Genomic DNA, 21,845 nt, shown 5'->3' with positions numbered 1-21,845 from the left:
AGGCTCAGAAACGTGAGGCGACGGCGACGGCCCGAGGTCCCAGAGCCCATCGCAGATCAACGGAAGAGAGGTGTCACCCTTCTCAAGTAATAGAGGAAACTTGCTTTGGAAAGTGCTCTTGGAGTGTCACTGTAGGGTCCTCGAGACCCTCTGACCCCCTTCCCCCACCCCACCGCAACCCCACCCCCATCCCCGCTGCCTGGACCACAGCCTTTGTGTGTCCTTTGTGTTCGCCTAATTGACCCGGGGGTGAGGTGGGGGGCATAGATTCAGGGAGAGTGGGGGGTTGAGGGACCACCCCAATGTAAGCCCTTACGACTCCCCTTTCAGGGCCAGCTCCGGATAACCTCACCAGGTTACACTTCCCCTGACTAAGCCAGGTGTGGTGGAAAGCTTGGGGCAGGGAGGGGTAACCCCCAAGTTTCACCTCAAAGCCCAGACCCTGTACTCAGTCTGCACCATATCGGCCAGTTTTTCTTCAGGGGGGACGGGGCAGGGCGGGGGAAGAGACGCCACCACCCCGAGGCCCGGTCCACAGCCCCGCTTCCCGACCGGCGCGGCGGGGCCCAGCTCGGCCTCCACAAAGCCAGCCGCCAGAGGGTCTGGGAGTTGGTGGCTGTCCCCCGAGGAGGGGTGGTGGCAGGGGAAGGGCTCCCCGCAAACCGCACCTCGGTTGCGCCCCAAAGCCCTAGGCAGAAAGCCCTCCCAGGTTAGGTCTGGGCTGGGGCCCAGCCGGTTGGCTCACCTGAGTCCGCGGAGAGGAGGTTGCGCTGGGACCCGAACCCGCCGCAGCTCTGACAGGACTGACAGGGCAGGAGGTGCTGCGCTCACCCCAGCGCGGGGGCGGGGGCCAGGGGTACGCATGCGCGTGGGCCCGCCCTCAGGCCCCTCCACAGACGAAACCCCTCCCCTAATCCCCCCGCCCTGGGGAGAGCGCAGGTCCTGACCCCGCCGGCAGGTGCGCACCAAGGAGGTCCGCTCGGGATGCGCTCGTTGCTGGCAGTCAGCCTTTCTGGCGGGCGCCAGCGTCCTGCGGCACCTCGCCCTTACCTTGCCTCCATCTGGGCTGCGGTTTCGGGTTTTTATTGTGCGGGGGCGGGGGGTGTCGGAATTTTGACCTGAGTGGCCAGACTTTGGGAAATATTTTGGCAGGGCCTCTTTGAGGCCATGGAGCCTGTGCTGCCCCAAGCAGGCTTTTTGGTAGCTTGGGAGCGAGTTGTGTCTGTTCCTGAAGGGGAAAAGGTGCCAGAGAGGGTTGTATCCGTTGCGGAAGAGGGCTGTGTCCGTTCCTGGAGGTAAAGAGTTGTGAAGGAGTGGTTTTTCTGTCAGGGCAGAAAGAACCTGGTTTGAGGTGGACATACTTCAAGGCTAAAACATTTCCCAGACTCCCTTGCAGCTATGACATGTGACAGTTGTGACCAATGAGATGAAAGCATGGGTTACTGTGTGTGGCATCCAAAATGCACCTTAACAAGAGGATGGACTGAGCTGGCCACAGGCCCCTTCCCTTTCCCCTTCCCCATTTTCCTTCTTGACTGGCTGGAGCTCTGGTGGTCATCTTCAGGTCATAACAGCCATGAAGAAAAATCCAGAAAACCTCAGCTATGGACTCCTTTGAGTTGCCAAATTAATTCTCATTATCTGGGAGAAATAAAACCCCCAAATTATCCTCCAATTCCCCACCTCTGGTCAATGATAGGTACTACTTCCCCCAGGAAGCTCCATGTGACCACCAAATCTAAGTATGTTACACCTGGACATTCCCCACCATCAGGACAAAAAGACAGGTGTGGAGGCTGAGGCCTGGTGAGGACACTTCCTGATAGTTTTCTTGCCTTCTCAGCCCAGGGTGTAGCTGGGACTGGCTGTGAAGCTCCTATTTCTAAGACAGGCACTGATTTTCTCGGATTCCACCATTTAATCTATTGTGGAACCAGTCAAGCTGCGTGCTCTATTTCCAGTTAGTTTTTTGGGTACTGGCTGGGAAAGGGGTTGACCGGATAAAGACGCATGCCCTCATCCTTCATTACTCATCAGCCCTGTTGGCCAGGGATGTGGAGTTCTCTATCCACTCAAAGTTAAAACACTTTCTCCAGGTTTTTGTAACAGCTTGTATTTTATTACATATGCAACCCTGCCATATCTGTCAGTTGATCCCCCCCGTTTTCCAAAGTATCTTCTTGATATCAGTCCCCTCTTAGGGACACTGAGCTGCTCCCCGTTTGCCCCCCTTTCCTTCTGGGGCGGAGTAAATGGAGTCCCAGGAGCAGGCAGTGGGCACAGCTACAATTCCTCACCACAGTCCTCTTACAGGTATTTACAATGAAATCAGCACCCTTGGGGAGTTGTAAAGGGTTTTCAGGATGGGATAGAGGCTCATCCAAGGTACAGGTTGGAATGAGCTAAGGCTGGGCTATCTTGGGCCTCAAGGTGAAAAGGAGCACGTCCTGGGAGTTAGTGTGAGTGGGGCATGTCCTCCCCAAACTTGTTCTGGTGGGCGATGTTCTTCACATCTAGGACAGTCTGAGGAAGCAAGAGAGGGTAGGTAAGAGAGAGTGGGGACCCCCTCTACCTCAGCCAGGAGGCTGCCCCCACTCCGGCTCTCAACCACCCTGTCTCCCGGACTATTCCACATGCAGGAGGGCCTCCATTTCCTCCTTACCCCATCACAGGAGGTATGTGTGTGCAGGGAGGGAGTACACACACGTTAGGGGGTCTGCCCAGGACCCACCTGGTGGTGGACATAGGCCTGACATTGGTAACACCAGGTAGAAAGGTCAACATAGCTGAGGACCAGCGGGTGTCCCGAGGCTTCATGGTGCTGGAGCATGTGGGCATTGACGTAACGACTGCAGTAGACCTGAGGTTGGGGCGTGAGTGTTGGGCAAGGATCAGCACCCACCTATGGCCTGTTCCTGGGCCAACCTCCCACCCATCCACTTCCTGTTGCGTACCTCATAGCAAGACAGACACACCCAGTTCTCCTGGAATGCTCCACAGTCCTGACAGGGTTGGGTCACATCCAGGCCTGCTTCAGGAATGGGGCAGACTGCCGCCAAATGGGGACACCACGGCAGTGGTGTCACAGCGTAAAACATGGCCTGGGTGGGTGAAACTGAGTAAGCTAAGGACTTATCTCCCCATTATATGTTCCTTCATTACATGCTCCTACCTGAAGCACAAATAGGCAAGAGAAGGAAGCCACGGTCCCCTCTTCTCCCTGAGCTCACCTGGTCAGTGTCCCCAATGACCTGCATCAGCACTGAATCATCCACGTCCTGACCTCCAGCTGCCTCTCCTAGTAGCCTCTCCTCTCCTGGGATCTGAGACTCTGGGGACCCCTGGACACACAGAGGCAAGAGATGTATCCGAGAGGCCTGATTCTTGTCCCTTCTTCCCCCTACCTGGATGTGGTAGTGGGCCTTACCTGAGCCTTGTTGTCTAGTTCCAAGATCCTGAGAATCCCAGTAAGCTTAGTGGGGGAGCTCTGAGGTGTGGCTCCTTGCACAGGTGAGGCTGGAGGAGTCTGGTTGTCAGTGCACGAAGCTGGACAGGTTTGGATCAGCTCAGCTCCTCCCACGGCCTCCTCTGAGGTGGTCGGGTCCGGCATGGCTCCCTCTGAGGTGGTCGGGTCCGGCATGGCTGCCTCTGAGGTGGTCGGGTCCGGCATGGCTGCCTCTGAGGTGGTCGGGTCCGGCATGGCTGCCTCTGAGGACTGGTCCTGAGTGAGCTCCGCCACAGCTGCCTCTGACTTGGTCTGGGGTGGAGTGGACTCTTGCACAGATGATGCCAAGGTGGTCTTCCCCATGCTTGTGTCCAGAATATTTCCCTCTAGTGTGGTCAGCCCCTCGGCTGACCCAGGATTGGCTGGTTGGAGTGCTTCCTTGGTGATCAACTTAGAACTGGAAGGTCCCTCCTTGTCTTTCACCTCTGGAACCATAGGAGGGAGAGCCTTGAGTGTGGGTGCTATCCCCTCTCCTGCCTTTAATCCCTGCCCTCTCCTGAGCCCCTCATTGTTCCCGATTCCCCACGCCTACTCACTCATGACCCGCAAGCTGCGCCAGTATCTGCGATGGACTTGGATGGTCTCAGTGATTGAGGCTAGGGCCCCTGATAGTGGGGGCCGTGGCAGGGTCAGAACAGGTGGTGGGTCCCCAAGGAGGGTGCGGGTACAGGCGGCCATGGATTCCGAGATGGACGTCAGGTTATACCCACCCTTTTGAAGGAAAAGGGGAGGGAAAGGTATGTTGGGCTAGCCTCAGGGAATTTGGGAAGCAAGATATCCTGCCTCCCAAACCTGCCTCGGGGTCCTGCAAGTCTGGAGGGTGGGGACTGGGGACAAGTGAGTAGAACCATCTGTCAGATGGGTAGCACCCACTGTGTGAGGTGGTTGTTGAGGGGGATAAATTGTGATGTAACGTGCAAGATAATAGTAAGCACAATAACAATAATACTGATGGTAACAGTAATAGCTGCCATTCGTTAAGTGCTTCCTGTGTGGTAGGCCCTATTATAAGGACCTTATGCATATTAACTCACTTAATCCTCAAACCACAGGTGCTCAATCTGTGCAGGAACCAGTCTTCACAGTATGGGAGCCCCTGGCTGCATCCACACAGAAACCCTTGTCCCAAATTGGTACAGGAACAACTGGTCTTTCTCTCTATATGAAGCCGTCCTGACCTGGTACAGGAACCCCCTTTTCTCAAACTCTATAGGGACCTCAGTCTCTGCTCTTTTTACAGATAAAGAAACTGAGACTCAGAGTGGTTAGATGACTTGTCTGAGGCCATAATGACTGGGAAGAGGCAGCGCTGGGCTTGGAACCTGGGCTATCTGATGAAAGAGTCCCTGTTCTTAACCACCAGCCTGCGCTGCCACAAGTAGTCTGGGTACAGTGTGGGACTTTTTACCACCTAGCTCATCTCTCTGTGACTTACTGTCTTCATCTGTAAAGTAGTGAAAACAAATACGTAAGATTGCTGAGAGGGTTAAAGTAGTGTATGAACAAAGCATAACACTAAGAAGCTACAGCACTTCTACAGTGCTTACCATACGCCAGGCCCTCCTCCATGACTAATTAGCCAGCCCCATATTACAGATGAGGAAACTGAGGCCCAGGGGGCAGTAGCACTGAATCATTTACGAAAGGTCAGTGAATTTACTTTGTCTCAGAAACTTGTTAGAGGCAGTTCAAGTAGAGGTAAAAAGCATAAACTCTGGAGCCAGGCTGCCTGGATTCAAGCCCTGGCTTTTCCACTATTAAAAGTGTGGTCTCGGGCTCGTCACCACACCTCTGTGCCTAAGTTTCTCTGATCTTGAGAGAGGAAAATTATGAGGTCAGCAGACCCCACCTCAGAAGGCTGCTTTGTCAATGGATTAATAATATATATAAAGCGTTGAGAAGAGTGTCTTGGACACAGTGAGTGCTCAATGAAATTTGTTAATGCTGCTGTTATTAACGCCCAGTATATGCCAACAATCCCAGGTGGAGACACTCAAAGGAGATTTTAGGAAATAGCCCCAAGTCTTGCAGCCAGCCAGCAGAAAGGGCAGGACTCCCAGTCTTCCAAATCACCCCCCACTATGGGAAGAGGGACCGAGAGAGTTACCTCTAGGATTAGGATAATGCGGCCACTGGCAAGGCCCATCAGCAGGTGGGTGAGGTGGGCATAGCCCTCAGGTGACAACTGGCAGCCCCCCAGTGGATCCCCCCGTGCCGCGTCAAAGCCAGCTGAGACTAGCACCAGTTCTGGGTTAAACTGCAGCAGGGAGAGAAGAAATGCATGGATATGAGGGTAGAGGCTTGGGTAGGCAGCAGGTGAGGTAGCCCTAGAGACATTGAGACAAGGACAAATGAAGACATGACGACGCAAGTCAGAGAGATGAAGACATGGCACCTGGAGTCTGGGAGACACAGACCAGAACCCTGGAAGTAGGAAAGGGAGGATGTGGAGACACAAGGCGGAGATACATGAGAAGCATCAACAGAGACTTGGACACATCAGACAGACCTAAAGGCATGAAACACTAGAAATAGATGGACGGGGACATAAGGTAGAGTCATGAGATGAGGAGACTCAACTGTCAAGAGATGAGGACATGCGACACAGAGAGACAGAGATATGTCCTTATACACATACCCAAGGGTGAGATCGAGAGGCACACGCTCCCCTCCCTGGTCAAACATGGGACACACATGAGCAAGACACAGGGTTTTATACCCCTGGGCCCAAAGAGAGGTACACACATACTTCCATCACAAGAAATGACAATGCAAGTGCCACACACAGAAGACGGTCACATACAGCCACACCCACCCACACACAACCAGTCCCATAAAGACCAGACTACACATTGTGCTAGTCATGCACACACACAGTTTCTCAGAGGGGACAGTAACCCACAGTGACCCCTGCACAGACACAATCACACACATGCCATCACCACAGTCACAACAGCCACACATATACACTGTTGCACCCATACAAGGTGGTTGCTTACACACAGTCACACACACAATTTCAGTTACATACAAGTGCGCGTACACACACACACACACACACACACACACACACAGGAAGTAGTCACAACCACTGTGCATCGTCAGACACACATACATTTGAACATACACAGAAGTCACAGAGATGGCGCTTTTATCCAGCCTCAGAGTTAGTCACACACATACAATCTGCCACAGGCACACACAGCTTACCCATGGAGAAGGTGGTTACCTACAGCCACTCATGCAGAATCAGGTAAATATATACAGGCCAGCCCCAGTCAGAAAAAGACACACAAACAGCTACAGCAGACAGACAGATAGATGACTGTCATGTACAGCCTCCCACATGGCATAAAGTTACACACTGGCTGTCACAGAGACAGCACCCATCACAGAGAGAAACAGTAGAAATAGCCACCTGCACAGAGTTGAACACACATACTCAAACCCCTACCCACCTTGCACATGCAATTCCACAGAGATGACAGTCACATGGGGCCACCATCACACAGAGGACAGGCACTGGTGATGATATACGCATGAGACATGTACACAGCTAGGCACATGCAGACTATGCCCCCATACCCAGAAGCCTCTCACAGTTGCACAGAGAAGGGTCACATGCAGCCAGACATATGCAAAGGCCATCACAGCATCATACCCGCACCTGCCTGCCGTCCCCATTGCTGTCTGTCATCTCACAGAATCAGTCACCCGGAAGCCAGGCACATACGCCCCCGCTGCCATGCACACAGCTGTGTCACATACACCCTGAAGTGTACCTCGTAGGCAATGGGAAGCACCAGACGATGCCAGGCAGCCAGGTACTCGGCGTCACCCATGCGGGGCCCATTCCAGGCCACGTTGACGGTGAAGCCCATGCCTGCAGCCCAGCCCACCTGGTTGCTGGCACCCTCATCTCCCATGGGAAAGAAGGTGCCATGATCATAGCGGTGCAGGGAAATGTAGAGTATGCTGCCGGAGATGGGGTGGGAAGGGGGGCCATGGCTGGTTAGTGGCCTGGCACCTGAGCCATGGCCCGCCCACCTCCCCGGCCACACCCCAACACTTGCCCAGCCCCTCACCTGGGGTCCTCCTCAAATATGTGCTGAGTTCCATTACCATGATGGATGTCCCAGTCCACGATCAGGATCCTGGAGAGAGACAGCTTCTCGGTTACCCAGAACACTTGCCCCCTAGGAGAGGGCAGGGGCTAGACCCCTAGGATCTGTCTGCAGGGGCATTTACTGTGGGTGGCAGGATCCTGGATCCCTAGGGAAAGTGCTGGGTGGCAGGCTTGGGGGTCCTATGACAGTAAGGATGACAGCTGAGCCCGGATCCTGAGCAAGTGCTCACGGACAGACACCAGGCCGCGTGGGGAAGCATCGGAACCTAGACCCTGGGTTCTGTCGGGATAGTAATCAGGGGTGAGAAATGCTGGGGAGCACCCTGGATCCTGTTTTATAAGCACGTGGGTGCCACAATCTTGGGGTCCTCTCTGAGTAATAAGCACTGAGAGGCTAGATCCTCGGTCCTTTTATGGGGAAGTGCTGGGCAACTAGACTGTTGGGTGTTTCTGGGTAAGTCCTGGGGCAGCATGGGGCCGCTGGGTAAGCACTGGGCTGGGGGTGGGAGCGGGATCCCTCACCGCAGCGCATGCCCACTGATGGCCTGGGCATGGCGAGCAGCCACAGCCACAGAATTGAAAAAGCAGAAACCGCAAGCAGCGTCCTGCTCTGCATGGTGTCCTGGAGGACGCACCACAGCAACACCATTCAAAACCTGGAGGAGGAGCAGGGAGCCAAGATCAGACCACTGCCCTAATCGCTTTCTCTCCTCTCCCCTCTCTCCCATCCTCCCACTACCAGCTTCTAGGGGCTCCCAGCCCCGCAGCCCCATCCCTCTGGACACACTTCCCAGTAAGCAAGGCCTCTGGGGAGCAGGCGTCTCCTCCCCATTGGCCTTTCCCCAGGCCCTGCCCAATTCTCTCCGAGCCACCTCTCTCCCTCCCCCAGGACCACGTCTTGGAGCTGGAGCCCCACCCCAAAGCAGACGCACCTCTCCTGCCAGCACAGCTTCTACAAGGCAGCATGTGGCGCCAGTGGCCAGCTTTGCACAGGCAAAGGTGCTGGGGCAGATGTAGATGGAGTCAAAGCTGGCACCTTCGCGGTGCAGCTCCCGGGTTTTCATCTTCTCTGTGGCCCGTAGACGACCCACATACTCAGCACTGGAGGCACAGAGAGGGCACCAGGGACAGTCAGGTGGTTCTGTCCCCTCCACAGCCCCTGCCATGTCCCCCAGCAGCTGTGTCGCCAGGCACCAGCCCCCAGGTGGAACGTGTGCACCGAGGCCCCACCCCACCCTAGGCACGAGGGTCTGACCTGTGGCAGGTGAGCAGCTCAGCATCCGTGGCGGGACGTGTGGGCAGGATGAGGCAGCGCTCGGCAAGGCCCAGCTCCTCCAGACGGCACATGATCTGTGAGACGCGCTGGGGCATCTCGGGGTGGTGGCTGCAAGATGGGGAACACAGAGGCAGGGCTTAGTGCTTGAGGAGGGGGAGGGACCCCTGACAATTTAGCGTGGCCCTCTGACCGCATACTTGTCCCACAAGTTGTAGTGACCCATCATCCGTTGGTCATAGACCAGCCCCGTCCGAGCCTGCAGCACCGGCCACGTCAGGCCCGGGGGCACAGGGGGCTGCCACGGCCTCTCCTCCTCCTCCGCTTCCTCCGCAGTGCTCCCCTCCACGCTGTCCTCCTCCAGGGTCTCATCTGGAAGGGCAGACCACATTCACCCTACTCCCTCACCCTGGATCACTGGAATACTCTGGAATTCCGTTTACCCAAATGTAACAAGGGGTGGGAGGCATGAAGCCAGGGCCCAGGGAGAGAGAGGGCCTGACCCTCATCCAGCAAGGCAGCTCAGGAAAGTCAGAGAGGGGTCTCGAAGTCTCCCCCCATGGCTCATTCCATCGCTGACCTCCTCCCCACTAAGCCCACCCCCTGCCTCCTACCTGATCTCACAAGGATCTCCCAGAAGGGCTCCAGAGCTTCCAGAGTGCAGGACAGTGACAACTGGGCACTGGAGGGGAGGGAAAGTGTGACCCAATGCCCCTGGGGTGGGCAGTGAGGGTCCCACTTTTCCTCTCCTCCACCTGGACTCACCTTGGGCAGGGGGCGCCAGGGGATTCCAGCAGGGGGCAAGGGTCTCCCAGGAGGGTGTGAAGCGAGGCGCTGACGCCCTCAGCCAGGGAACGGAGGTTGTAGCCACCCTAGAAGTGTGTGAGGGGGCTCAGGAAAGAACTAGACATTACCAGGGAAGGGTGGTGGTAATACTACTACTAGGGTGCTGACTACATGTCAACCAACAAGGAATTTGGGTGACTTCATTTCACTCCCTGAACAGTACTAGGAGGTGATTACTATTAGTATTATGACCATTTTACATAAGGAAGGCAGAGGCATGAGGAAGTTCAGCGACTCAGGCAAGGACGTGGAAATGCCGGGGCAGGAACTTCTCCTAGACTTGAGAGCTTCATTCTTATGTTCTGTAGGATCCACTGGCTCAGAGACCGAGTGAGTCACTCACCTCCAGAGACAGGATCAGCCTGCCTCCTGCCAGACCCATGAGCAGATGGGTTAGCTGGGCGAACCCTGCCGGAGTGGCGGCCATCTCGCCCTAGGGGGAATGTGAAGTCAGCCTGGCTCCGCGAAGTTCCCTTTTGCCCACCTGCCATCTCAGGGAGCCCATCTTACCTTGGGGTCCCCTTGGAGGGCATCAAATCCAGCGGCCACCAGGACCAGCTGGGGCTGGAACTGAGGGGAAAAAGGACTCTATGAGGTCACCTGCCCTCAAAGCCCATCCCTCACCGTCACACCCCAGACCCCCAGGACCTCAAGGGTGACCGGCAGCAGGATTTGCAGGAAAGCAGCAATGTAGTCGGCATCTCGCATCCCCACCTGCAGACAGAGGCACATGACGGTGAGATGGGGACATTCTGCCCTCGGCCCCAAACCAGATGAAGGGTGGGTGTGGACCTCACTCTGGGTGCAAAGGGTAGGCAGACACTGACCTGGTTCCAAGGCACATTTATGGTGTATCCCTGACCTTGGCCAAATCCTGTGGTGGACCAGTTAGAGGCTTTGAGGTGCGGCCAGAAACGACCCTGCTCGTAGCGGTGGATGGAGAAATAGAGCACGCTGGGGGCAGAGAAAAAAAGAGGGCAGAGGGTTGAGGTGTCAATCCCCCCAGACACCCCCAACCCACAGCTACCAGTTCCCTCAACTGCTCATTCATTCTCTCATTATTTCCCCCATTCATTCTTTAATTCACACATTCATTCATTCTTCCACTTATTTATCCACCTCACTCATTCATTTCATGTCTTACCGGAATCCCTCCCTCAGCAAACATTGCTGCCCCCCTCAGTGCCCAGCTCTGAGACCCTGATGGCTAGCGGGTCTATCCCAGTCCCTGAGGGCTCCTGACCCTGTGGGGACTTTAGATCGTGCCCGCCCACCCACCTGCCCCCGTGACCAAGGTGGTAACAGCATGACAAACCCCATCATGTCTGGAGGCCCACAGGGGGCATGCGGCTCTAAAGTGGCAGGGGCCAGCTAAGGCTGACAAGAGCATCAGGCCAGGCTGAGAGCTCGGTGTTTCCCCTGAAAGAAGTGGGAGACTTGGGGACTAGGGTTAGGAGGGGTGACACTTGGTTCTGTGTGTGGAACTGGAATGGGGATGCTGGCTAGGGCTCCATGAAACCAGCGAGGGTGGCAGTTCTTCCCAATACCTCCAGACTATCTCTGCTACTTCTTCTGTTGTATAGGTGAGAAACTGAGCACTCACAGCAGTGAGGGGCACTGACACACAGAACAGACACTGAAAAGAGATGATGGTCCAGAAAGCCCAGCAGGGGACTGGGGGAGGGCTTAATTCTGACTGAGGCATTCCAAATGAATAATCTCTTATGCATCCATCCATCTGTTTATCCGCTCCCTGCCTTGTTCCAGGAAGGATTTAAGACAGCATTCCCCCACCCCTTTTTTAGGGAAATACGAGAAAGAGTGGTAAGCAATGAATCTAGACAAACTTGACAGTCCTATTTTAATAAATGTTAATAATATAGCTGTGAAATGTAAGACAATTCGTATAAAAAGATTCTTGAAATTGAAGAAAAATATCTTGGAATTAGGGAATGCAACCCAAGTGAAAGCTCTGGTATGGAGTAGGTGGGGGATGATTTTTTTTTTGACTCTGATAAATATCAGTTCTAAAGTTTTTAAAAATGAAGTTAACCATTAAAGGAGGAGAAATACACAGTGGAACATAAATATTATCATCAGGGAGAAGAAAAGACTAAAGAAAAGATTTGAAGAAAGCCACCCCACAAGAGAGTCACCAGAGTCAACAGAAGAAATAAGACCCAGGAAACTAAGCTTATAAAGGAAACAGATTTTAAAATAAGTTCAGTTGACTTCCAGTGAAGGAATGGTTTACCTCCTCACTCTCCTAGGATCCCCCGTCAAGACAGTAAAGGAATGTTAAACAAGTATCCGCCCAGAAAGACAGAATGGGAGGAAGGATTCAGACAATAAGAGATTTCAACAAATCCCTGGAAAGTACTTAGAGGCTCCAGAGGCCTGCGGGGATGACCCGGGGTTTCCCTTCTGGAGAAATCAAGCACAGATCCAGGTCACTGCACACAAAATGAATCCTGAATAGCCAACTCGCCCAATGACCAATTCACTAAATTTACTAGTTTCTTTTAACTACTTAGCTTTAATTTGCCTGTTTTCCTTGTCTTCATAACAGTCTTTTAAGGACTGTCCAACTTGTCTCCATCTCAGGACCCTGCTGTTGGAGTTAAGAGACTGAGAGATTGGGAGCTGGGAGATTGAAGGCCATGGATAAATTCTTTTTCATCTAGACATTGCTAATCATGAGGAAGAATGCAATGAATACATTCATACTTCCCCATATCCATGCACACCGTCAACAATATCTCCACAAAATAACAGCCAGAGCCTCCAGTGCATTTATTCAAACAAAAAAAATGATTCATGATATTAAAGAATCATTGTTAATTTGCTTAGGCATGATACTATAGTTATGCTTTTTTTCGTAAAGTCCTATGTTTTAGATATGTTCTGGAATATTTACAGAAGAAACGATATCTGGTATCCGGGATTAACTTCAAAATAATACAAGAGGGCAGCAGTGAGGGCAGATATAGATGAAACAAGATTGGCCAATCAGTTGATAAATGTCGAAGCATTCAATTCTGGAAGCCAGAAAAGAACAAAATGAAGAACACGTGGAGAAATTAATAAAAATAAAAACAGAAAAAATAACGACGTCTAAAAAAACAAACAATAAAAACAGTGACGATGGCTAAAAAAGCCAAATGCTAGATTTGAAATGATAAGTAAAATTGGCAAACCTTTGGCAAGGTTAAGGGGGAAATAAGAGATGTCACCCCAAGAAAAGTCCCCCTTTTTTTGGAATTTGTCAGGATCCCATCTAATGCCAGGCTCCTTGCCCACACTCCCTAAAGTTGAGACCTGTCAGTGGACATTACCTGCCACCATCCTGGAGAAATGCCTTTCAGGAAACAGACCCACATGCATCACAGCAAAGTAGCCCCAAGACAGCCACCTGCAACAGTGCTTCGTTCTTAGGTATAAATGGCCAAATAAGGATTGCTAGACATTCGAGGAAAACTGAAGAAAACTGAAACCACTTGTAATTATTACTCTATAAAACCAAGATCAGGAATGAGAGGGCACAGAAACAGAGAGAAAGAAAGTACTTTTGGAGATTAAAAGAATGTCTAAATACATAATCCAATAGAAGGGCTTTGAAGGTAAAGTTGTGGTCATCTCTCAGGACATAGAGTGAAAGGAAAAGGAGACAGAAAACAAGAGAGAAAAAATAAGACACACAGATCGACCCTGGAGGTCTAACATCTGACTAACAGAAGAGACCATAAAGAAATACAGTAGAAGAAATCATCGAAGATCTAATAGAAGAAAACTTCCAAGGATTTAAGAAAGGCATGAGTCTTCAGGTGTAAAATGTCTACCCACTGCTAAGCAGAAGGAGGGGCCAAGGTGAAAGTTCCAAACACCAGGATAAAGAGAAGAATGTAAAACCTTCAGAGAGGAAAATACATCACTCAGAAAGGAATTAAAATCAGATTGACATCAGACATGTCAGCAACACTGAATGATAGAAAATGATAAAGCAATGTCTAGAGAACAGCCAACCTAGATTAGATTAAGGACCACAGGAGCTCAGTATCTATGGGGGAAAAGTGTATTCTATGCAGTTGGTTCAGTAGAAGGCCGGATAAAACAACAACTACTTAGTAGTGTCCCCTACTGAGAAGTCGTTCAATCACTTTCTGCAGGAAGGGTAAGCTAGTACCCTTTTTGGAGGAGAGTTTGGCATTAGATCCCAGACTTTAAAGCACACCAACCCTCTCACCCAGTAATCCATGATTGGAAATTCATCCTACAGATATACTCAGAGAAGTGCAAAATTATGTATTTACCAGACTATTTACTGTAGAACTATCTGTAATAGCAAAAACTGGGAAGCATCGTAAATGTCCCGGAATTAAAATGACCAGAGGTCCAGTCATACAACAGAACACTGGATAGATCTTACAAAGAACAGGGTGCCTTTTAGGGACATTAACATGGAGCAGTGTCCACTGAAGGCTGTTAAATACAAAAAGCAAGTTGCCAAAGACCATGTAGAGGATTATCCTATTGGGCAATGTGTTAATAATAACGATAATGAATCTTCATACATCTATAGGAAAAATTCTGTAAGGATAAAAAAAAACAAAACAAAAAACAAAAAAAAACCTAAACTATCAACAGTTATTTCTGAGGTAATGGGAATTACAGGAGATTCATTGCTATAGACACTTCTATATTATTTTTTAGTAAGTACTTTGCAGCAGTCATAATTGGAAAAAAAATAAAGTAGTAATTTGAGGTTCATTCCAGCTCCAGGGTAAATTGGTGAACAAGATCTCCAAGTATTTGTGGGCTCAAATCTCATCTCTTCCCATTCTTCTCCGTGTGATCTTGTAACGTGTAAGGCTCAGTTCCCCCATCTATAAAATGGTGAACCCAAGAGTCCCTGCCTCAGACTGCAATTAAGAGAGCAGACAAGCAGACAGCGGCCGAGATCCTGGTCCCAGGGCAGACCCAATGAATGTGAATGCTTTCCCTTCCCTCCCGGACCACTTCTGGCTGGGCCTCTAAGGGGTTGATGTAGCTGCGAGTCTTAGCATCTGGGGTGGCACTTGGGGCATACCTGGGGTCCTGGTCAAAGGTGAACTGTGTTCCTTGACCATGGTGTACATCCCAATCCACGATAAGGACCCTGTTAGCGGGAGAGTGGGGGATGCTATGTAAGAGGATCCAGGTGCTTCTGGGGAAGTGGCCAGACCCGGCTCCCCCACCCCATGTCACCCCATCTTGCCCACCCCTGCTGCTTGCTACTGACCTCTGGATGCCATGCTTTTGTTGAGCATAGCGGGCAGCCACGGCCACATGGTTGAACATGCAATATCCATCCATAAGACTGTGCTGGGCATGGTGTCCAGGAGGCCTGGGCAGGACAGGGAAAGCCACAGATTGGGGGGCCCTCCCCTGCAGAGATGGACTCTCCCCTGCCCTCTGCTCCTGGGCTACCAACTCCCCCAGTGCTGATGCCTGCCAATCCGCCAGGAACTGAGTAACGGGGGCTCTCAGACCCTCAACCCGTCTCCTGCTCTCCCTCTAAAGGCAACTTAATAATGCTCATTAAAATGATCAATGCATACACCTTCACACCCCGCCATTCTATTCCTGGGGACTTAGCCCACAACCTAACAAAAAGTGTGAAATAACATGTTTCTAAATGGACAATATTTGCTGCAGCATTTTTTGGAAACAGCAAATGATTGGGAAGAAAAAAATGGCCAACGTTAGGGAGCTGGTTAACTTAGTGTACACTCGCAAATTGGTATTCTACATGGGTCTAAGCTAGAAACTGTTAGAGGAAAGCTTTCCAAGATGTTTATGTGGAAAATGTATAGTTTGGAAGGGAGCATTTGAGTGCTGGAGTGCTCCCCTAAAAAGAGGGGAGGGAGGAGAAAGGCTCTGTCTTCTGCATTTCATCAGTTCTGGGATGCCAATGATGGTAAGATGTACTATGATTTTACATGCCAACGACAAAGCAGAAAATGCTGCCAACTGAATTCTGAGATGTCACTGTTTCTAAGATGCATCTGGATTTCAAGATGTTGCCAATATGAAAAATATGCATCTTAGAATCAACGAAATATGGTATTTACTCCATGAAGAGGCACAGACTGTTTCTGGAGCACACATGAGTCACGGGTTAGAAAAGGAAGCAGGTGTCTGGGGGACTCGGACAGAGGTGGGAGGGAGACTTTTTCTTATACCCCGTTTTGTACCTTAAGCATGTGAATACACTACGCATTACCAATACATTTTACATTTGAGGGAAGGAATTTTTGAAAATGTCAAAAACTAAACGCTGGTGGGTCCTACCTGATGATGGCCATGCCGTTCCGGATCTCAGCCCCCAGGACTGCATCCACCAGCCTGAGGACGGAGCCTGAGGCCAGGCAGGCACAGGTGTACGAGTTCTGGAGACAGTGGGGAGCCAGAAAGGGAGTGAGGGAGACAGCAGCCCTTTCTACTTAGCTGCTTCCCCCAGGGTGGGGTGGGGGTGGGGACGGGTAACCCCAGGATTGCTACCACCCTGTTCTCACGGTTCTCATCCATACCGGATGCAGGTAAACTGAGTCATAGGTGTCTGCTAGGATGCGGAGTTCTCCCTCATTCATGTATTGAGTCGTCTCCATCAGATCAATGTATTCGAGGCTGTAAACACAGACAGGGGATGAGATTCAGGGGCCTCCCTCCCTCCTCGGGCCTGCGCCAGGCAGGGCCCTATCCCCTCCCCAGCTAAGCTCTCCATGCACCTGACCCCTGGACAAGTCACACCTCCTCAATCGCCAATCTGGGGGAACAGTTGGGATACAGGCCACATTCCCTGCTTCTTCCCTAACCCACTTCATTTCCATCACATCCCTTGCCCTCTGCTCTAGCCACCCCAATTCCTACGGCCAGGCCTTTGGTCAGACTGTTCCAGCTGTCGGTATCCCCCTTCCCTCAGCTCTCCTCTTCATCTGACTCATTCTTTTATCCTCTTACACCTCAGCTCAGACACCCACTCTGCCAAGCTAGATGTCCTGGGGCCACACCACAGCAGGCCTCTTACTCTAAGTTCCTGCAGCCATCCTGATACCTCTCTCCTCAGCTGTTTACACACCAGATTATTACAACATTTCCTTCTGGGCAGATGATAGGTCAGGCACCATTCTAAGCCCCCAGCACATCAAACCCTCCTGAGGAACTTATGTTTATTAGCCCCTATGTTACAGGCGATGACACAGAGAGGCTCAGCAACCCGCCCAAGGCCACAGAGCCTATGACATTTCTTCCCCAAGCATCCAGTCTGCCCGGGTGGGCCCAGGCCTCCCCCATAACACTACAAGGCTCCCAACCCTTCACCTGTGAACCAACATCAGCTCTTCCTTTTCGGCGAACCGGGCCTGGGGAGACACAAGGAAAAAGGGCTAAGGCGCTGGCCCTGCCCAGGTCCTGCCAGCTCCTGCCCTGCAGCCAGTGTATCGGCGGGGGGACTCACCTGAAAGGACACACAGCGGTCCAGGAGGCCTTCCTGGATCAGCTGCTCCTTGATGGCATGGAGCCGCTCAGGGCCTTCCGGGAAGCTGGGGTGACAGAGATACAGTCACACGCACACATAGGTATATGTGTGGACACAGATGAGCAGTATATCTGCCCAGGTACATCTTCTCATCCATCCTTCCATCACTGCTCACACCAGAAGCTTTGGAGTCACCCTTGGTGACTGTTGGCTCTGTTCTCACAATGTATCCAGGGCCTGCCCCTCTCCCATCACCTCCCCCTGCTGCTACCATCACCTCCTGCCTAGGCTACTACAGTCACCTCCTTGCTGGCCTTCCTGCTTCTGCCGTCACTCCCCCAACAGTTCTTTCTCCACAAAGCAGCAGACACTGGTTAAAACCCAAATCACATTGTGTCCCACCTCTACTCCAAACCTTCTCGTGGATCCCATCTCATTACATGAAGTACTTTTCTCCTCCCTGCTAGATGTCTCCTCCTCTGCTTCCAGATGTCTTCATTGCTCTCTCCCTCACCTCCTTTAGGTCCCTGCTCAAATATCAGCGAGGCCTGCCCTGACCATCCTATTCGAAACTGAAGAGTCCCCTCCACTGTGCTTTCTGCTCCTCTCCCTCCTGCTTCAGTGCTTCTCCACAGCACTTCTCTAACACACTGTACCATTTACTTTTTGTTTGTGGACTGTCTCCCTGCCTGGAAAACGTAGTCTCCACAAAGGCAGGGGTTTTGTTTATTTTGACCACTGACACGTCCCTAGCTCCTCAGGAGGCAGTAGATCTACATTCAATAATGAAGCCTTTTGACATCCCGACTCTTCCATGGGGTTAGGAGAGATCGATACTCAACCAGTAAACACATAAACATAATAATAAGCAAACAATGGCATGGGTAAGGAAGAGGGTGAAGATCAGGTGTGGGGGGAGGGGAATGACCAGGCAAAGCTCTCTCTGAGAAAGTCTCCTTGAGATACGCATATTAACTGGGAGGAGAGAAGGTAGAAACGGATCTCTGGAAGAGACTGGACGGGGTAGAGACCCAAGTCGAGGGAGTGCCTGGTATGTTGGAAGAATAGCAAGGGGACCAGTGTGGGTGAAGTGAAGCAAAGCGAATGAGGGGGGAGGATGAGCTCATGAGGTCACCAAGGTGATGTGGAGCCAGATCACGTGGAACCTGAGAGGCCGGGATGAAGAATTTGGACTTTACCTTGAAGGCAATGGTCTGCCCTTGAAAGATTTTAAGAAAGAGAACATCATCTCGTACGTATTTTTGTAGGTTGCTGTGTGGAAAACAGACAGCAGGGGTAAAGGTGGAAGCAGGGGACCAGTGAGGAGGCCTCTGCAAGTCTCGGTGAGTGATGATGGTGGTGGCAGTGAAGACAGTGAGGGAAAAGGTCAGATACTGAATACATTTCGAACAGAGAGCCGAAAGAATTTGCTGATGAATTACAACATGTGTAAGCGAATGGGAGAGGGAATTCTCCTGTTTCAGCACAAACGTCGCTTCTTCAAGGATGCCTTCTGGGAGCCCTGGATGCTAGTCTAGGGTCCCTATTAAACATTCCTGAAGCCTGTGATCTTAAGTCCTCCTTCATTAAACATTTCACACTGCTTTTGGGTGTTTAATGATCTGCTCTACTCACCTATCAGCTCCTTGAGAAGGGACCCTGTCTGTCTTGTCTGACACATTTGTATCACCAACTTGGGGCACACAGTAGGCGCTCGATAAATATTTGCTGGCTAAATGAAAAGAACCCTTTCAAGCCTGAGCCCCACCTCCCTAAATCGTCTGCTTGTGGTCTCTAGGCTAGTGTAAGAAAGGATTTGTTCCTGCTAGTAGCTCTAAGTCTGCATATTTGTGTGGTTCGGGGACAGCCTAGAGGAGTCAACCTCACCTGTCATCCCAGAGGCAGTGGAATTCATTTAGCTGCTCATCGAACACCAAGCCAGTACCAGACAGTGTCTTGGCCTCAAGGTTCAGATCCTGCAAGGAAAAAAATGTGAGACACGGATCGATTTAGGGCCTGAGTCAGAGAGAACATCCCATACTGTCCAGGATGGACAACCTCAGAATTTTGATTGTCACAGGAGGCTAAATTGTGGCCAGGCCACTCTCACCAGCCCTTGCAGGCCCACGATTAGGTCTTGCCCTGTTTCTTGGCTGAGCTTCTTCATTCTGCCTTTCTTCTTAACCTCGGCTAGTTTGGGGCTGGAGCGGAGTACGGCACCCTTCTTAGCACCTCGCTTCTGCCAAACAGAAAGAAGGGTCAAAGTCCACTGCATGGCCGGCTGCTCCCCCTCCCCCTCATCAGGACGGGTCTGGGGCCTCACCGAGGTGACGCTGGAGTCGTGGGGGGGCGAGTGGGGGTTGTGCCTACTCCTTCGCTGCCTGGTTGTGGTGGAATCCTGACCGGTGGAGGTCATGGTCGGGGAGATTTCACCCCTGATGCGGTTCTGAAGGGTGCAGTGGAGGTGACTGAAAGGTCTGGGGTGCCCTGAGGACCCCACATCCCAGCCCCTTCTCAAGCCCCGCCCCCTACACTAGTCTCCATCTCTCACTCTATCCTACTCCCCACTGCCTTCTAAACTCCGCCTCTCTCAAGGCTCTCTCCCTCCACTCGGGTGTCTAATTCACCTGGTCCCGCCCATTCCACTAGACTCCACCCCTTTAACTGTATTCTTTCTCCTTTCAAAGAGCAATTAACCCCCAGGCTCAGTCCACTGTAGGGCCTGCTCTTTCCAGCAAATCACCACCCCTTCCTCTCTACCAAGCCCCATTCCGAGACCCTTTCATTCTTCTCAGCTTCGCCCAGACCTCGCCTCTTCATAGACGCCCTTTCCATCCAATCGCCCGGGATAATCACCCACCCTTTCACTCAGCCAGACCCAGACCCAAACCCGACCCCGGCCCCAACTCCACCCTTAACGAACCACTTAACTCCACCCCTTATCGGGCCGCACCGGCACCTTCCACTGGGCCAGATCCCGCCCCTAATGTTACAACAGGCCCTGTCCCTCAGGGGACGGCCCCTTTCCTTCTACCAGGCCCCACCCCCCGCCCGAATCCTAGCCCTGTCGCTTCCCCAAGCCCCTTCACCGAGTTTGGAGCCGCCTCCCGCCAGCCCCCGCCCCCTCCGTTGACGCCAACCAATCCCTTCGGCTCCACTCTCTGGGCACAGCCCTTTTCTCAAACTCCGCCCACGGCTAGGACCGCCCAATTCCCGGCGACCTGTGGGACTGTGGGAGCCTGAGGCCAGCTTTTCCTTTGGGCCGAGTCTCTCTACTGCCCGCCCAGATCCCGCCCACACCAGGATCGGGCCGCAGGACCGCGCCCCTCTGGCGGGCCACACCTCCAGCGAGCTCACAAACCGCGGGTTTGCGCGTCCGCCCGCGACGCGGGCGTTGCTGCGCCTGCGCGAAGCGCGCTGCGGCGGTTCGACGCGGCGCTCAAACTCAAGCTCGCCCCTCCCCCAACCCCTGCCGCTGTCTCCCTGGCTTTCCTGGTCGCCGTCCCTCAATCCCTGACCAGTCACCTTAGGAGCCCTCCGGATCTGCGGCTACTGTGCCGTGCGATGACTAAAGAGAGCAAGCGAGCAAGCGAGGGAGTTGGGAAAGGGCGTCTTCCCTCCTCCCTGCAGCTTCCCGCGCGGCGCGCTGTGATGACGTGGCGCGGGCGGGCTGGAGCTAGGTTGAAACTGGAGGAAGGCTGCTGGCGGCCAAATGGGATTGATGATGCTAAATGTGGCGAGAATATTCTAGGTTAATGTTCACGAAGGTGGTACACAGGCCGCACTTACCAAGTGTTAGCTATTAATGTTTTGCCGTGAAAATGGATGGTGGGCGGAAGGAGTCTTAGTAGGGGCAAGTATTAAATGATAACAAGTATTATGTGTCAGGCATTGCTGTAAGTCACAATTCTGTGAGGTCCCATTATTAAGACTGTTTTGCAGATAAGGAAACTGAGGTTATGCGACTTAGCCATGTGACGTGGGGCAAGTTACTAAACATCTCTGTGCTTCAGTTTCCTCATCTGGAAAATTGTGATAAAATAGTGCCTAGGGACAGAATGGACTCAGGGAGGGGAGTTTTTCTTGGGCGGCAGCTTTCCCTGTCAGCCCCCTCCACCGAGTAACCTTTGCTCCCAAGTTGTAATGGAAAGTGTGTGCCTGGGAGGAAGGGTAGTTGCCCCCTTGCGGCCCCCCGCCAACTCCCTCCCACCCCAGGTCTAAATAGCCCCGCAGGAGGCCGGTTTGTCTCCCTAATCTCCCTTTCTCATTCTTCACCATTTCCTACCGGGGCTGTAGGCTGGGGCCCGAGAGATAAGCGGTCTGGGGTTCAGCATCGCTGACTAACAAACAGATTGACAGCCCCACCACCCACTAGCCGGGTCCTCTGACCCTCTTTAAAACGCCAGTTCCAGCCTTCCCTTCCCTTCCACTCTTCCTGCCTGAATATGTCTTTTGTCCTGGTGGAAGAGGGTCACAGCCCTAAGACCTTTAAACCTCCACATACACCAAAGAAAACACATACAATGATGCACACAGGAATATTCTGGGGTTGTGATGCCTACAAAGTAATAGAGTAGGG

The 21,845-nt window shown here is 52.3% G+C and overlaps 1 protein-coding gene across 4 annotated transcripts; it reads right to left on the bottom strand.

The window, feature by feature from the left end:
- Positions 1-2,097: 2,097 nt before the first annotated feature.
- HDAC6 (histone deacetylase 6) lies at positions 2,098-20,929 on the bottom strand. 4 transcript variants are annotated; one of them, XM_019714298.2, is made up of 29 exons: positions 20,792-20,929; positions 19,590-19,712; positions 19,377-19,505; positions 19,154-19,242; positions 17,246-17,330; positions 17,110-17,150; positions 16,320-16,416; positions 16,081-16,178; positions 15,029-15,133; positions 14,837-14,905; positions 10,578-10,704; positions 10,399-10,464; positions 10,261-10,320; positions 10,094-10,183; positions 9,670-9,776; positions 9,519-9,586; positions 9,105-9,276; positions 8,887-9,015; positions 8,564-8,732; positions 8,154-8,287; positions 7,591-7,659; positions 7,288-7,480; positions 5,613-5,762; positions 4,042-4,216; positions 3,428-3,930; positions 3,231-3,341; positions 2,955-3,101; positions 2,732-2,860; positions 2,098-2,523 (listed from the first exon to the last, which is right to left on the bottom strand). In XM_019714298.2, exons 2-29 carry the CDS (start codon positions 19,680-19,682, stop codon positions 2,455-2,457), a joined length of 3,474 nt encoding a protein of 1,157 aa, XP_019569857.2. In that variant the 5' UTR covers positions 19,683-19,712; positions 20,792-20,929; the 3' UTR covers positions 2,098-2,454. The 4 variants fall into 4 exon arrangements, with proteins under 4 accessions (XP_019569857.2, XP_019569859.2, XP_019569860.2 ...); XM_019714300.2 differs by lacking the exon at positions 20,792-20,929 and adding an exon at positions 20,190-20,329; XM_019714301.2 differs by lacking the exon at positions 20,792-20,929 and adding an exon at positions 20,127-20,144.
- Between the last annotated feature and the right edge of the window lie 916 nt (positions 20,930-21,845).

This window comes from Rhinolophus sinicus, chromosome X, assembly GCF_036562045.2.
Source record: "Rhinolophus sinicus isolate RSC01 chromosome X, ASM3656204v1, whole genome shotgun sequence".
NCBI lineage: Eukaryota > Metazoa > Chordata > Mammalia > Chiroptera > Rhinolophidae > Rhinolophus > Rhinolophus sinicus.
The sequence above is the reverse complement of the archived record's forward strand: the minus strand, read 5'-3'. Positions and strand labels throughout refer to the sequence as shown.

Bases quoted from the DNA above. Each gene is read 5' to 3' on its own strand.
- HDAC6 (XM_019714298.2), bottom strand. From the start codon at position 19,682: ATGACCTCCACCGGTCAGGATTCCACCACAACCAGGCAGCGAAGGAGT. The intron at 19,243-19,376 runs GTGAGAGTGGCC...TTTTCCTTGCAG, and splicing joins TCGTGGGCCTGCAAGGGCTG to GATCTGAACCTTGAGGCCAA. The intron at 17,331-19,153 runs GTGAGGTTGACT...CTGTCACCCCAG, and splicing joins CACTGCCTCTGGGATGACAG to CTTCCCGGAAGGCCCTGAGC.